Raw genomic sequence first — 17,479 nt, 5'->3', positions numbered from 1 at the left:
CATAGATATTAAACCTTCTTCAGGGTCAGTTGTCCCTTTTGATGGATCAAGGCGACATAGCTGGGGGGAACGTGTGTAATAAGAATGTCAGTCATCCAGGGAGGTTTCATCCAGGGAACCTTTCTGAAAATACTGTATAGACTTACACCTACAACTGGGTTTGCCAACCAATGAATCCACCCACTACCCCCTCTTTCCTTGGTTTCCATGGTGCTCTCTCATGCTGTCACACCAACAGAAATGGAACAGTGGGACTATGCTCCTACCACACACCCACGCCCACCCACTATTATTAGCACCGCCACCTACACAATCATGTAAGCAAAGTGAATTCTCTTTTGTGTCCCCTGTGTATGGCCTACAATATGGTAATTGGAAACAATGACTTTAGTAATAAAAGGATAACTCATTTACAGTACAATACTTCAAGTTCAACAGCAGACTGGTCTATTCTACAGTCAATGTCGCCCTCTGTCGGGACTAGAGACACGTCAGAGTCAGTCATGTTTTAGTAATAATAAACCGCGTTTCTAATTTGGAATTTCTGTGGGTTTCGCCATATTATGCCTGGCACACTAATATAACTTTGATTGATAAGTGTTGTATAATATCAAAAATATAAATGTCATAATGTAGTAGTCAGATCAGATGTAATGTCTCTGTTACTTTGTTTCATGTCGGATGCATTTACCTGTAGCACACAGGAAGTTCCAGTTCCAAAACATAAAACTAACGTGGTTGTGAGCAGTTCATTTTTGTAACTTGCTAGTTAAGAATCTTTCCATTTCTATCCATTCCAAAATGGATGAAGAACTCACGGTACGTTCGGTCAATTAGTATTAATGTTTGTGCCCCATGCGCAACTTTTTGTGGAACATAGTGTATACATGTGTGTGTGTGTATATGTGTGTGTGTGTGTGTGTGTGTGTGTGTGTGTGTGTGTGTGTGTGTGTGTGTGTGTGTGTGTGTGTGTGTGTGTGTGTGTGTGTGTGTGTGTGCGTGTGCGTGTGCGTGTGCGTGTGCGTGCGTGTGTGTGTGTGTGTGTGTCCATCTGTATGATTCTCTGTCTGTAGTAGTGTGTGCAACCTCTCTGTTTATGTCGGTCTGACTTTGTCTGTGTCTGTCCCTATGTAGGGTGGCTACAGGGAGCCATGTGGCCAGTGTGGAGTGGTGGACTGGGGCATATCAGAGGAGGGAAGATTTTACTGCAGAAGTTGTCACAATGTGATCGAGGTAAGCACTATTTGCATCAGCAGAGAGTGTATGAATAACTTAAGGTTATTTACATAACCCCGGTTCTCTGAGTAGTATTCGTGAGTATCTCACTATGGGAATGCTAGGGGTGGGCATCGACGATCGATAATTGATCGATAAGGATCTTGGTCGATCACAAAATAAAACATTTGGTCGATCACAAAAAAAAAAAAAATTTTTTTTTTTTTTTGTGATCGACCAAATGTTTTATTTTGTGATCGACCAAGATCCTTATCGATCAATTATCGATCAATTATCGATCGTCGATGCCCACCCCTAGAATGCCCCCTGCGTGACCTCATCATAAGCTGAATTACACTGCGCCAGCCCATTGGCTGGCCCAGGCGACGCTTGTGTCAGGAAGGACGGGACCCTCCGTCTATATAAGGCTTACACACGGCGTCTGTCGTCATTCAAAACAAGCAACCTCTTACTCGCTTCTAAAGCAAGGAGGGTGGTCCGGTGAGATACTCACGAATACTACTCTGAGAACCGGGGTTATGTAAATAACCTAAAGTTCTCTTTCATAGTATTCGTTTCGTATCTCACTATGGGAATATACTTACTCCCGTATTGCCAGACCTGCCTGCAAAACGACAACTGTCCCAGAATGGACCCTCACACTCTAGGAACTACGTCCTAAGAGGAACCCAAACTGAGGACTGAGTGTGATAGCGTTGGAGCCGTAACATCCAACCTATAAAATCTAGCGAACGTGTGGGGCGAAGCCCAGCACGCCGCCGCACACACCTCCTGAATAGACACCCCTTTAAAGAGTGCCCAGGAGGTCGCTAAACCTCTAGTAGAGTGCGCACGTAAGCCCGCGGGGGGCTGTAGACCCTTACTAGAGTAAGCCAAGGCAATAGCCGCCACTACCCAATGGGAAAGGCGCTGTTTTGACACTGGCTTTCCCGTGTGTGGATTCGCCCAGGATACAAACAACTGGTCACCTTTCCTGCAACCCTGAGTCCTGTCTATGTAAACACGCAGCGCGCGGACAGGACGTAAAGTATGCAACCGCCTGTGCTCATCCGAGGCGAAAGGCGGGGGATAGAAGCAGTGGCGGCTGGTGCTAAAATGTTTGGGTGGGGCACAGGTTATGGGGGCATGCTCCACGGGGAAGAATATCAACTTTAAAATCTGGATTTACAGTCAATTTTAGCATGAGAATAGCTCTACCCCCCTGTACAGACCTCGCCATCCCCTCTACCCCCCTGTACAGACCTCTTCATCCCCTCTACCCCCCTGTACAGACCTCTTCATCCCCTCTACCCACCTCTACAGACCTCTTCATCCCCTCTACCCACCTCTACAGACCTCTCCATCCCCTCTACCCACCTCTACAGACCTCGCCATCCCCTCTACCCCCCTGTACAGACCTCTCCATCCCCTCTACGCCCTGTACAGACCTCTCCATCCCCTCTACCCCCCTGTACAGACCTCTCCATCCCCTCTACCCCCTGTACAGACCTCTTCATCCCCTCTACCCTCCTCTACAGACCTCTTCATCCCCTCTACCCTCCTCTACAGACCTCTTCATCCCCTCTACCCCCCTGTACAGACCTCTTCATCCCCTCTACCCCCCCTGTACAGACCTCTCCATCCCCTCTACCCTCCTCTACAGACCTCTCCATCCCCTCTACCCTCCTCTACAGACCTCTCCATCCCCTCTACCCCCCTGTACAGACCTCTTCATCCCCTCTACCCCCCTGTACAGACCTCTTCATACCCTCTACCCCCCTGTACAGACCTCTTCATCCCCTCTACCCCCCTGTACAGACCTCTTCATCCCCTCTACCCCTCTGTACAGACCTCTTCATCCCCTCTACCCCCCCTGTACAGACCTCTTCATCACCTCTACCCCCCTGTACAGACCTCTTCATCACCTCTACCCCCCCTGTACAGACCTCTTCATCACCTCTACCCCCCTGTACAGACCTCTTCATCCCCTCTACCCTCCTCTACAGACCTCTTCATCACCTCTACCCCCCTGTACAGACCTCTTCATCACCTCTACCCCCCCCTGTACAGACCTCTTCATCACCTCTACCCCCCCAGTTTTCTCTACAATTTCTACAATTTTCTCTCTACAGTTTCTACACGTCAACGTGTACCGAAACACTTGTTTCCAACGTGGTCCTACGTTTCTCCTACACCAAGACACATACAAAGAGCATAGAAACATACAAAGAGCATAGAAACATACAAAGAGCATAGAAGATACAATCAGAATACAGTCTGCCATTCCTTCTCCCAGCATCGATTTGGTTTTCCTATCATGACTGAAGGACAGATGATTCACTTACTTACACAAGTTTGACTTCGGTAATAGGTCCAGTTGCAATATCAAGTTGGGAACAAAAGATGCCTCCTTCTAATCCATTTGTTCAATTTGTTTACAAAGTCCGGTAGTGGAAAGCAGAACAACGCATTTGTTACTTCACATCCCGCTAGCCATGTTTTCTTCTCATACCAACCCCTCGTAAATCCTCGGTTTTACCGTCACGAACGTGACGCCGGACATGACGTAAGCACGTACGATTCTTTGTGCATGTCCCAAAACCCCATAGACAATCGACCGAATGGCCTGAAGTTACCAAAATAGATTTTACATGCAAGTCTACGAGAACAGCCTAGTGCAACTTCGAGTAGACTGAAAGTTGCCCCGAAAGGGGCGGGACTTGAAGCTGATTGGAACATACTCCACAGAACACTAGCTGATTGGACTATGATATACTCCACAGAACACTAGCTGATTGGACTATGATATTCAGAAGCAACACTGTCTAGAAGTCATAGAAAAAAAATCTCTCTCTTCTCCCTTTGGTGGGGCATTGCACAATTGCCCCTAATGAACCAGCCTCCCCTGGATAGAAGGCAGCCAACTCTATAGGGGTGCAAGAGCCTATAACCTTCGGAATAAAGGCTGGGTTAGGCATCAGACTGACCCTAGAGTCCCCTGAGAGGAACTTTGTACACTCTCTGTGCACCGAGAGCGCATGGACTTCACCTATGCGCTTAGCTGAAGCCAAAGCAAGCAATAGGACTGTCTTTAGCGTTAACACTTTCACCTCCACCTGTTCCAGCGGTTCGAACGGTGGGCAGGAGAGAGCATCTAGCACCGTAGGGAGGTCCCATGAAGGAGCTAATGGCCTAGACGTAGGCAATTTCCTTCGGGCCCCTTTCATAAACTGGCACACCAACGGGTGCTGGCTTATTGACTTTCCACCCAGGCCAATATGACAAGCCGAAATAGCTGCCAAATAGACCTTAACAGTTGAGAAAGCCTTACCCTTCTCAATCAGGTCCTGTAGAAATGACACAATAACTGTCACAGAACACTGAAAAGGGACAGCGTGTGACTCAGCGTGCACCCAGTCTCGAACACACGCCACTTATGCCCATACAACTTTCTACACTGCGTTCCAAATTATTATGCAAATTATATTTTTCGCAGATTTTCCTAAATAGTCGATGCAAATGACAATCAGTATAATTTTCAAGTCATCAACCGTTAGAGTATAATTCAAATTGTATTGAACAAACCTCCCAATGATAACAGTATTTAAAAAAAAAAAAAAAAACCTCAAAATGCACTGTTCCAAATGATTATGCACAACAGAGTTTCAAAACATTTATAGGTTGTAAAGAACTAAAAATGGTAATTTGATGAATTTAGGGTTAGGAGGTCATATTAGGAGGTCATATTTACTGAAATCAAAAGCTATTTCAAACAAAAACATGTTACAAGTTACATGTTAACATAGGACCCCTTCTTTGATATCACCTTCACAATTCTTGCATCCATTGAACTTGTGAGTTTTTGGACAGTTTCTGCTTGAATTTCTTTGCAGGATGCCAGAATAGCCTCCCAGAGCTGCTGTTTTGATGTGAACTGCCTCCCACCCTCATATATATTTTGCTTGAGGATGCTCCAAAGGTTCTCAATAGGGTTGAGGTCAGGGGAAGATGGGGGCCACACCATGAGTTTCTCTCCTTTTATGCCTATAGCAGCCAATGACACAGAGGTATTCTTTGCAGCATAGCCTCATCCTCTCTCTTTTTCTCCTCACATCTCTTCTGCATTGAGGTGACTGCTGCACCGAAGAGATCCTGCGGTACGATAGGGGTGTCGAGAATTTCTTCTCTCTCCTTCGCCGACAGGTTGGTGAGACCGAGCCAACGCGCCCTCTCCTGCAGTACCATGAGACCCATGGATTTACCCGTGGCTTGAATGGCCATCTTGTGGAGACGGAGGATGTGATCCGTTATAACGCAGATTTCTTTCCATAGGGTATTGTCTGGCTTAACAGTCATGTCCTCCTCCAGCTCAGCCTGGTAGGCTGATAGGAGTGCGGAGGCATTGAGAGCCCTCGCTGTCAGTGCCGCTGCTTTGTAGCACTTGTCTGTAAGGCTAGCCTGAAAGCGGTCCGACTTGGAGGGTAGGGACGGGGCAGCCGAAGATACGGGGGTCTTCGGGTGCAGGTGGCGCGCCACCACCGGCTCGACCGGTGGGATGTGGCGGAGGCCGAGGGAGTCCAGCCCCTCACAATCCAGTTGAGAACCCCCGATTATGGGGTGTTTCTCGCTGAATGGCCGTTCCGCTATCTCATCGAGTAGCTCGGGGAAGAACGGCATAACATGTTTCCCCATCTTAGCCGCCGTCTGCAGTCTTTTGCCATCAAAGCGTGACTTAACAGTTTCAGTTTGGGTGACGGGCCAGGGGATATTCAGCCTTTTTGCTGCTCGCTTGCACATGTCCTGCATGTCACAGTCCATGAGAGACGGGGCGGAGGGTTGGTTGCCTCCGCCAGGCGTGAGGGGCTTTTCAGCTCCGCGCCTACCGATTGAGAATGAGGAGTCCTCATCATCACCGGTGGACAAAATGAGGTCTGAGTCGTGCGACCCTCCCTCATCGTTATCCGAGTCTCTCCTAGGGTCATAGCGAGCAGCGGTAAAGCTGTTAACTCCCTTGTCATCCAGTACCGGGAAACCGATGTCAGGGCTATGTGATATAGGCGGAGGGTCCCGTCCCTCCTGACACAAGCGTCGCCTGGGCCAGCCAATGGGCTGGCGCAGTGTAATTCAGCTTCTGATGAGGTCACACAGGGGGCGTTCCCATAGTGAGATACGAAACGAATACTATGAAAGAGAACACACATTTAGTGTTGCCTAATATTATGAAGTGGATGATTTGTCACGGTATTCTTTTTCCTCCCACACAAAGAGAACCAAAGACACAGTTGCGGACTCATCATCTCTTATGAGAGTCTCTCACAGAGTCTCTACCATCGCTAAGGGAGGAAAAAAACGAGGTTTGCCTCTTTGTGCATAATAAACAACAAGTGATTTTGGTTGCGTATTTTTGCCTCCAAGTTTAAGCTGTGTGTGTGTGTGTGCGTGTGTGCGTGTGTGTGTGTGTGTGTGTGTGTGTGTGTTTCAGAACATGGATGGCAGTGGATGGTGTGTGAGGGCTTCCAGTTCATCCTCAAGCACCAGGCTGAGGCTCTGCTGGCCTTGGGAGTCAGTGCCCAGTTCAAGGTCTGTCAGAAAGGACACTCAGGGTTGGGGGTAGACACAACGCTTGGGTCATTCCATGTGAAATCAACAGAAAAAAGAGGATTTAAATTCATGTCATGGATTGTTGATTTGACATGGAAGGACCCACTTACGGCCAAGCTCCACCATGGCCATCGAGCGTTGCGTCTAATGTGCGTTGCGTCCGAAATTGGGATCAAATGCATTGTAATCAATGAAAGGTGCTCCACCTGCTGCGTAGCGTCGCGTCAGCGTTGCGTCCGATGGCTTCGTCCAAAGTAGACTTTCAAAAAAGTTTGATTTTTGACGGTGGATGGACGCAGACGTCACAATGAGACGCCCCACGTGGGCGCCTGGGGCGTCAATCACCGCACCTGTGGTGAACTCTTGTTGCAGGAATGGATACTCTATGTATCAGATGAATAAACGTTGGTATGATCATCATCTGACATGTCTGGAGTTTAGAATGAGAAGGTTCTATCTCCGTTTAGAATGAGAAGGTTCTATCTCCGTTTAGAATGAGAAGGTTCTATCTCCGTTTAGAATGAGAAGGTTCTATCTCCGTTTAGAATGAGAAGGTTCTATCTCCGTTTAGAATGAGAAGGTTCTATCTCCGTTTAGAATGAGAAGGTTCTATCTCTGTTTGTATGTAACTAGATGTATGGTTAAGGATAGGGTTAGATTTAAGGTTAGGGCAAGGTTTAGGATTAGTGGTTAGTTAGTTGAAATGTTGTTGACAGTTAGTTGAACATCTACTGAACTAGCAACTATCTATTTGGGAATATGTAGATAAAATATTACCCTGATTGGAAAATGTTCTGTATGATGTTGTTATTGTTGTGGACATAATTGCAGTCAAGGGTGAAATTATTCCCGTATACAAAAAATGCCAGTGGAGCTAGAGTAGAACGTTGACGTTGACGCAACGTTGACGCGACGCCGCAGGTGGAGCTTGGACAACGGGAAGTTGACGCAACGTCGATGACGAGTTGACGCGACGCAGCAGGTGGAGCTTGGCCGTTACATGGAACACTGCCCGGACGAGAGAAACATAACAATGCTCTTCTATCAAATCAAACACACTTGTGTCAACTGAAGTTATTGCATTCTTGGTCTTTTGTAGGACGACGTGCTGTGTCAATTTTGGAGGAAGTACCTCCAGAAAAGCAGACAGGCCTACTCTAAGAATCCAATTAAGCGTGTTGTGAAATTTAAAGTGGTGAGTCTACTGTATACATAGGCTGTAGGGAAGAGCTTCTGTGTTCTAATTTAGTTCTACGCTTAGAAACCTGTGTGTGTGTGTGTGTGTGCGTGTGTGTGTGTGCGCGAGTGTGTGTGCACGCGAGTGTGTGTGTGTGTGTGTGTGTGTTAACACTGGTGGGAAGTCTCAAATAACACACATTTGTGTAATGACTGACACCATCACTGCACCAAAAATAGCACTTTCGGTTGTAGAGATTTACAAAACAATTTCCCGTCTGGTATTGCCCTCTAGTGGTGGGTTGTGGTAGGAAAAGCATCTGTCGAGCATCCTCCAATGATGTTTGTGTTATTCACTTCACATGACTCTCTCTCTCTCTAGCCTTACGCTCCTGATTGTGATTGTGTTCTTGCTCCCCCTAGCGTTCTCATGACTCTGATTCAGAAAGTGCTCCAGAGTCTTGTGTGAGTGACTATTCCATGATGTCTGCCAGTGAAACAGATGGGGACGTGGCCAGTACAGCAGGCTCAGTCTCAGGTACAGGAGATTCAACTAGATTCAGGCTGAACAGCTCCTCCCAGGACTCTGATCTAGCTAAGCTAATCGTGTGTGTGCATGCACCTACCCTATGTACAGGGTACCCGCACTGGTCTTAAAAAGCCTTAAAGTCTAAAATCCAGCAATCCGACGCATAAGGCCTAAAAAGGTCCCAAATAAAAATGAGGTGCTAGGTATTAAAAATGAAATTAGTTTATCCTGCAAGGAAATCAATCCGACCACATCTATTTATGTGGAAATGAATCAAGCTGGAACCAATTCGCTTCCTTTTTTGTCTGTATGGCAGTGAAATCCCTAATTTCATCACCTTGAGGATGACAAAAAGCTATCATATGGTGTCTCAAATAGGTCCAAAATTCTAAAATTGACTTGTTGAAACTTGTTGGAACCCTGTATGTATGCACCTACCCTATGTATACACTAGGGCTGGGCAAACGATCAACATTTTTTTCCCGATAATCGTAACGAATTAACGATCAATTATCGATTAATCAATAAGCTTTTTTTGTATACATTATATTATTTTTTTTACATCAAAAAAAAAATAGGGAAAAAAAATAGGGCAGAAATAACAAGCATGTTTTCCTTGGGGAAAAAACTTTATTTGTGTTGCTATTGCACACATTCATTCATTCACATCCAAACTAGACACTACAGTCAGATAACAATCCTCTTAAACAAGGCAGTGAGTAGCCTAAATTGTTTAACTTAAAAACACATTTTACGTTATAAATAAAAATATAGAAAATAAGTAACTCACCATAGGAGCAGTAAAAAAACAGTTACTCACAAATAGGAGGATGACTGAAAACGTTCAGTGTCCTTAAGAGCGTCCAGCTTAACTTAAATTTAAACTCCAGCGAGAGACTGTAGGCGGCAGGCCTACTGGTTCTTGTTCAGAAAGATGATCATGTTAACATGTTCAGGGGTGAGAGACGAACGCAATCTGGTGACACGTGGACAAACTAATAATTTCCATTATTATTCAAAAATAAATAAAAAATAAAAAAAGGATTATCGATCAAAATATTTTGTGATCGACCAAGACCTTATCGATCAATTAATCGATCATCGATCATTGATGCCCACCCCTAGTATACACCTACCCTATGTATGCACCCCTACCCTATGTATGCACCTACCCTATGTATGCACCCCTACTCTATGTATGCGCACCTACCCTATGTATGCACCTACCCTATGTATGCACCTACCCTATGTATGCACCCCTACTCTATGTATGCACCTACCCTATGTATGCACCTACCCTATGTATGCACCCCTACTCTATGTATGCACCCCTACTCTATGTATGCACCTACCCCATGTGTGCACCTGTATTCTCCAGGTCACTACAGTGACGGATTCTCCTCTCCGTATTCTGGCTCTGAGGATTGTGCCTCCTACCTCTCCCCACGCCACAAGAGGGCCACCAAGCTGATGACCATGCCCAAGACCCTGGCCCTGTGTTACCTGTCTCTGCTGTGGACCAGAGAGGCTATCACACTGGCTGACCTGCTCAGGTCAGAGGCACGGGGGTGGGGGGTGGACAACACTCAGAACATGGAACATAAAGTGATGGTCTCAGTTTGCTGAACGTTATGGCCCTCATTCAATGAGTCTCTGTGCTGTGCAGGTTTGTGAGCGAGGGACACATCCCCTATGTGAACGCCTATGAAGATTTCCCAGAGGAGATGAAGCTGTATGGAAGAGACGCACTCATCTTCAGAGTGGAGGTGAGCAAACGTATCACAGACCCTGCTCCTATTTCTCTAGGGTTCCAAACATATCAGTAATCATTGTGTTGTTTTTCAGCAAAGACCTGCATTATCATTAAAATGTTTCATGTCATGTGAAAAAGATAGGTTACCCCATGAAAACCTTTAAACATATGGACATTTGATTTGAGAGGTGGAGGTAATATAACTAAACAAATCCCCCAAAATTAAAAATTGTAAAATAGAAACACATTTTTCTTGAGGAAAAAGTTTAGTACTACTTCAAATGCTAAAATTAGAATCAAGTGCACCACATCAGGTGCGAATGATTAGAACTTTGTTAGAGAGGATTTTGGAGGAGCCTGTCTTATTTAAACACATTATAAACTAAATATAAACTAAAGACATTTAGTTTGGTTTGCTCTTGATTGTTGAAGTGAGTGGTATCAACATGGCGAGATCAAAAGAGCTCTCTGAGGCCTTCAGAAAGAAGGTTGTAGATGTGTATGAGTCTGGGAAGGGATTTAAAAAGATCTCCAAACAATTAGAAATCAGCTATTCCACTGTCCGGAAAATCATTTGGTGGAGAACATTTAAAACAACTGCCAACATGGCCAGGTCAGGCCGTCCTAACAAGTTCAGCTCAAGAGCAGACTGCGAGTCTCCAACAATCCTAAAATGTCATTACAGGACAGTTATAGGAAACGTCTAATTGAGGTTATTTCAGCTGAAGGGGGCAATACCAGATATTAGGGCATAGGGTAAATAACCCTAACCCTAAATAAATTATAACAAAGTTCAATTGTCGTTGTTTTTGGTTCAATTACATCACATTTATCTATAGACATTGTTTGAAAGAAGATCAAATATTGTTATGTCCATATTTCCATAAAAAAATACAACAACAAAAAATTAAAAACACATATTTCATGGGGTGTCCTAATTTTTTCACATGACTGTACTGTATATGAGATCAGAATGTTGGCTCAGGTGCAACAGAAACTGCTGCCTGTTCCCACATGCCTATAGACCTGCTACACCTGCTGCTCATTTACATATCTTAAAATGTCATCCCACTCCGGGAATTTCTATTCCCCCCCCCCCCCTGCAGGGAAGAGTAACATATACTGTAGCGGCACATTCACTTGTATCTCCTCTACTCATAGAATACTTGCTTGTCCGATGGCTGACCCTGTGTTTGTGTGTTTATTCCCTAGTCCATTCCCTCTCACAGGGCCCTGCACAAGGAGGCCCAGTACCTGGCTGTGTTCCTGGAGCTGCCCACCTTCCCCTCCATCTCCCGGGACTGCCTCCTGCACCCCTCTCTGCTCACCCTCCGCTACCTGACTGAAACCAACCTCCCCGGTGGGTCTGCCCTACAGCACAATCCCGTTGGAAACTTGCAGCAGTCACTTTCAAGGAAACCATTGAAAAACTTGCTTTATTGGGTTCACATTGGCCCATTAAACGCATGTATTCCATTTGATTTTTCCTTGTATGTCTCTTTAGACACACATCTCTACCAGGAGTTATTCTGCACTTCCACGTCTTAATGCATCATTCTTTCTTACAAATCCTGTCTTACAAACACAACACATGCTCACTCAGTCTTTCTCTGTTTTTATCCTCTCAGATGAACTGCATGACTGGGTGTGTAGGATAATGCATCAGTCTGGTATGGCAGATGAGAGCCATCACACGTTTGAACCTATGAACTCCAAATCCCCTCTCCAACATTACGACATTCAGGCTGCAGCTTTGATCATTGTCGCATTGAAGCTACTCTTCAAACTGGATGACCACACTGAATGGTATGCTGCCTGTCCTTCACAATGTTAACCTGTATCAGCTAAGCAACCTATGCTCTTTGAGATATCATGGGATGTTTGGAAAGCATGTCTATTTTTGACTGTTAAATGTATGTCACTGTATGGCATTTATTTGTATTGAACATATTCATACTTATTGTAGACTCATAGTGCTTTACATAAAACATGAGATAACAATTAATATGTGAACATGTCAAATTAAAAACCGAACAAATGAAGTAAGATACAGTAACAATTAAACATTTTCAGGTTTAAAAACAATAAATAAAACCAATCAATCAGTTAAAAAAATCTAACTCTTTAACATACACTCAATTAAAAGCCAAACATTACAAATTAAAAATGTATACAGATGGATCTGACCTAATGTCTTGACAGCAAGTTCCAGTGTTTTGAGGCATAGTGAGCAAATGCTGCCTCACCACTTTTGGTGCTCACTCACTATTAAAAGGCCAGCCTCAGATGAACTTAGGGATCTATAAGGCACTAGCATGTTTGAGATGCATTTTGGCCCTACCATACCTCAAAATCAACCATGAATACCTCCAGGAAAGACGGATGAAGGTTTTGGAAAGGCCATCACAGTCCCCAGACTTGAATATTATTGAAAATCTGTGGAGAGATCTCAAACATGCTGTGCATGCAAGAAGGCCGAAGAATATTTCTGAGCTGGAGGTGTTCTGCCAGGAAGAATGGGGAAGAATTCCCAAAACAAGAATTGAAAGACTCTTAGCTGGCTACAGGAAGCGTTTGCAAGCTATTATACGGTAGTTGCCCGAGGAGGAGTTACAAAGTACTAGCTGACAGGGTTCCCAAACTTTTGCACAAGGCTTTTTTCCTTGTTGTATTATTTTTAAACTGTAAAACGTTGTGTAAAAATGTGATGAAATGTGTCATGTTTAACTTTGTACCATTTATAGGTTAGGTTTGCTTTTCACTTATATTAATTGTAGAAGGCATTTTGACTAGGGGTGCCCAATTTTTTTGCACCCCACTGTAAGTCTGAGTCTAAAAGAGACACCGAAACTTCTAACCTGATCTTTACATTGTATATGGAGCGGGATTCTAGGTGTGCTGCAACCACAAGCCTCTTCTTTTTAGCTCCAAAGATAATAGTCTTGTATGCTGACTACTGTATTGACTTCTGTACTTTGATGCTGCTTAATCTTAAAACCTTCCTCTTTTTCCAGGGATTTATCTAATGATGCACGTGACAAGGAGAAGGAGAATCCAGGTAGCTGTTTTGTCTTTTTGTTATCTACCTAGTCTTGGAATGTGTTGACTGGAGGCCACCTATTAAGCTTGAGAACCAATCCAGACAACATCTACATGTATGACGAATCTTGATTTCATGTGTTATTCTTTCCATTGCTGTTGCTCTCTGAAGTTATCCTACAATAATCCAGCCCTGCCAAGATAAACACTCGAGGATTACACAATGAGATTATTTGCATGAATGTCTTGAAGATCTTTAGATAAAGGAATGCCTTTTAGGGAACATGCTTTTAATATCTATGTGAGACACTGCCCACAGAGCAAAACTTGGTTGGGTAAACATTGTTTATTCAACAAGAATCATGTTGTACTCTCTCTTTTCTTGTTGTTATGGTTGAAATTGAATTGGATTAGAGTTTTCACTTTCCTTCAAATTCTAACGGACATCCCAATGAATAGACTGATGTACCTTTTGTACTTTACCACAGAAGAATGTTGCATGTACTGTTTTACTGCATTCCTTTGCTCTATGACTGGCATCCTTCCCATGGTTAGAACTGTCCTAAAGTCCCTTCATTGGTTGCCTGTCAGTTCTAGAATAGATTTTACATTTACATGTTTGGCATTTAGCAGATGCCTTTATCCAAAGCGACTTACAACAAATACATTTGACTAAATAAGTTAATCATCTGTCCACCAAAAAGTAATCTATGCTCGGGCCAGGGGCCATTGGCAGTCATAGTGCTAGAAGAACTTAATTTATTTGCTAGAAGAACTTATCTATTTATTTTAAACAGTAGAGAAACTGTACAGGGGGGAAGAGGGTAGATGTCTCAGGAGAGACAGTTAAGGTGTAGCCTTGAAGAGATGGGTCTTCAGTCTCCGGGGGATGATGGGGAGTGATTCTGCAGTCTTGACAGTAGTGGGAAGCTCGTTCCACCAGCGGGGAGCCTGGATAGTAAAGAGTCGTGACGGGGTAGTCACTGCTGCATCCGTGTAGAGGTGGTGGTTTTAAGATCTAGCACCTGAATACTTAGCAGACATGCTTTTAATGAATGCTCCCTCTAGATCATCATACTTGCAGGCAATGGTCACCCCCCAAACAGCCCGTGCACTCTGCTCCTCCACCTCTGCTGGCCGACTGGTCCCACCACCTCTACGCCAACACGGCAGTCGCGCTGTCCGGTCACGTCTCTTCACAACACTGGCTCCCTGCTGGTGGAATGAGCTGCCCACGGCTGTCAGAACTGCAGAGTCACTACCCATCTTCCGTCGAGACTGAAGACCCATCTCTTCAGCTTACACCTTAACTGCTCCTCCTGAGACATTACCACCCCCAGCACTACGTCTCCTGAGACACCTGCTTTTCCCCTATACAATGCCTCCTAAGACTCTACTGCCCCCCTTGTACTGTCTCTCCAGCAAAAAAGAAAAAAAACTTTTTCACGACGACTGCCAGTGGCCCCCGACCTGAGCTAGATTACGCATCCTGCTAGAACTGGTGAATTGATGATTCACTTCCTTCCTTCAAATGTATTGATTGTAAGTCGCTTTGGAATAAGGCGTCTGCTAAATGCCAAAAATGTAAATGTAAAATGTAAATGTAGATCACTCACGTCCTCTGGCACCAGCCTTTTAGTTGTTCCCTGGGTGAGGACAAAGAATTACAGGGAGACACCATTTAGTGTCTATGGTCCTCGCCTCTGGTACAACCTGCTAGAGGACCGCGGGCGTCACAATCTGTAAACACCTAAAAATCTTATCTTATTATCTACCCACTTCTATGATGCTACATTGGTGTCTCTGTTCTATTATATCTCTTGTTTCCTATACTGACTATTTCCTTATATTACAGTTATGTTATTTATGGTTAGGAAATTGCAATTTGTTTTGAGGAGTCCCTGCTACAGCATTATCATTGTAAAGGTTAAGGGTCCTCTTTCCTCTCATCTGCCAACTAATGTAAAAGGAACATTTGAGCTCAAAATCATTGTCCAGATAACCTAAACCGGCTTCCAAATATGTACCCATAAAATGGGTATCATTACCATCTCAGAATTAGCTACTGCCGGGTTTGTTTACATCCACAAGCACTGCACTAGCGTCTGCACTATCCCTTGTGTTTACTCACGTGTGTCTTATCTTAGACGTGCCTCTGTTGCTGGCTGGAAAGCACAAAGCGCTTTGGACGTTGTAGGAAGTTTGCTCCAATTGTTTTATATTTCCTGGCGTTCCTTTAGACAACAAATACCACTAATAACTTTTCTTGGTGACAGAATTGTCCTATTTTCTCTCCATACGTCTTGGCAGATGAGAACAGCTTCAGCATGACAACGTGGTACGAGACGCTGCAGTCTGCCCTGAGCCGAGCCAGACAGAGGCAGGAGGAGAACATGGCCAGGTGAGTCAGGGTACACACACACACACACACACACACACACACCGGCACCACTGTCAGTACAACTGGCTCTGTCACTGTTAGCCATCTATTCGAAACTGCTCTCTCAAAATGTATGATTTTATTTAGCTTTGTCCTGTTTTTCCCCCACAGAAAGCATTGGAAGTCAAAGAAACCTCTTTGTCCCTCAAAGAAAGACAAGTCGGTGGTCCTCAAGAGAAGACGTAGGTGTCCCTCAAATATTCATCTCTGTTTCATCTCCCTCAAAAACACCCTCAATGAACTATCCTTTGTCCATTATTGACATGGTAAATGGGCTGTAAAAAAGAGCTTGTACTGCATGGAGGTTTCCCACCACTGGTGACCTAAGGCCTCTGTCTCCTCGGCGTTCTCCTTATTTGTTTACACTCTTCTTTTTTACTCACTTTCACCTCTCTGTCCCCAGGTATCGCAGAGCAGGTTCAGAGGAGCTTCCAGAAGCTTTCTGGCTCCTCCATTGCAACTCCATTGTCCCGTCCCACCAGCTTCTGTTTCCGGTGGGGGGACAAGGAGGAGGAGGAAGAGGCCGTGGATGGGCCCAGCCTGCACCAGCAAAGGCTGGACGGTGTTGTAAGGCTACTGAGGGGTACACTACAGCCCTCCAACCCAGAGTACTGGCATGTAGACCTGAGGGCCTGCCTGTCCAGGTAAGACCACCCTCTGCGATAGTACCTACCAGGGTTATTCAAGGGCAGTCTAAATTTAAAAATCACTTTGCAGGTCTGTGTGTTCGCTCCTCAGATGAGGGCTGTTTGCACTGTCAGCACCGATTGAATCTACCCAGCTTTTCTCTGTCTCTGTCTCTCCCTTTCTGTCTTGAGCCTCTCCTTACTCATTTTCCATCAGTTAGCTTAGGCTATAGCTTGTGTTGGTACTGGTGGTGAACATGTAATTGTTGTTGAGTATTCCCTATAGGATATGGGAGCTCAAAGATTAGCACTCAGCACCCAGACCGTTGATAGAGTGTAGGCACTATTTATTGATTTATTTTTGCTCATCAGGACTTGCGACAGCCACTATAAAGACATGGAACCCACCCTCCCCAGGATTTACCTGTGGGTGCTGGAGCTCTTCTCCTTCCTCATGGGGGTGAAACCAGACTGTGTGTATGAAGAAGTGCTGAAGGTGGAGAGACGCCTCTTGAAGAGCAGGCCCCCGCCCAGGGCTAGAGAAACGCCCAGAAAACCGACAGGCAAACAACCCAGCAAACAAACCAGAAAAACATGTTCTAGGTGACTAAAGGGAGTCACTTAATTTTGACCAATCATCGCTGGAATCATAATTTGAGTTTCCTACTGTTTATTGACATGAAGTTGTATCACTTCTCTATGCAGCTCTTTATGCCTTTTTATACAAACTGCATCAGATTGAATGATGAATGATGTATAGTATACACTGTAATTGTAGTTTCTATATGTCCACTGTCTACAGTTGTGTTTTTATTTGTAATCATTAAACTATATTTATACTTTTTCAGCTGATGAATTTTGTTCCCTCTATGAATCTGTGGTTGCATGGAATGTACGTCCGTCAATGGATGTTTAGAGCTTAGTTCAGAAAAGATCCTGTCATTCAGTGTGTAGGGGAAGCCTTTTGAATATGTTAGCCAGAGAGAACAGACTTACTCTGGTATTATACGTTTTTGGACTGTATTGTTCTCAACCTCATGCGCCTAATGAAACTGGTGTGTATCGATGCTCGCTCATCAGGAGTAAAGTAGTGACCTATG

The 17,479-nt window shown here is 44.7% G+C and overlaps 1 protein-coding gene across 1 annotated transcript; it reads left to right on the top strand.

The window, feature by feature from the left end:
* The first annotated feature begins 722 nt into the window (after positions 1–722).
* taf1b (TATA box binding protein (Tbp)-associated factor, RNA polymerase I, B) lies at positions 723–17,117 on the top strand. The gene is made up of 15 exons (XM_080527399.1): positions 723–819; positions 1,135–1,233; positions 6,482–6,569; positions 6,698–6,795; positions 7,916–8,011; positions 8,416–8,530; positions 9,900–10,074; positions 10,188–10,287; positions 11,487–11,634; positions 11,903–12,080; positions 13,289–13,332; positions 15,624–15,714; positions 15,865–15,935; positions 16,157–16,397; positions 16,752–17,117. The coding sequence occupies exons 1-15, from the start codon at positions 802–804 to the stop codon at positions 16,984–16,986; spliced, it is 1,797 nt and encodes a 598-aa protein (XP_080383525.1). The 5' UTR covers positions 723–801; the 3' UTR covers positions 16,987–17,117.
* Positions 17,118–17,479: the final 362 nt, after the last annotated feature.

The sequence above is a fragment of the Nansenia antarctica genome (assembly GCF_963989245.1).
Source record: "Nansenia antarctica genome assembly, chromosome: 3".
Taxonomy (NCBI): domain Eukaryota; kingdom Metazoa; phylum Chordata; class Actinopteri; order Argentiniformes; family Microstomatidae; genus Nansenia; species Nansenia antarctica.
This window is presented reverse-complemented; position numbering and strand designations above follow the sequence as displayed.

Coding starts and splice junctions, on each gene's coding strand:
- taf1b (XM_080527399.1), top strand. Junction 8,012..8,415: donor GTGTTGTGAAATTTAAAGTG/GTGAGTCTACTG, acceptor TGCTCCCCCTAG/CGTTCTCATGACTCTGATTC. Junction 15,936..16,156: donor GGTGGTCCTCAAGAGAAGAC/GTAGGTGTCCCT, acceptor CTCTGTCCCCAG/GTATCGCAGAGCAGGTTCAG.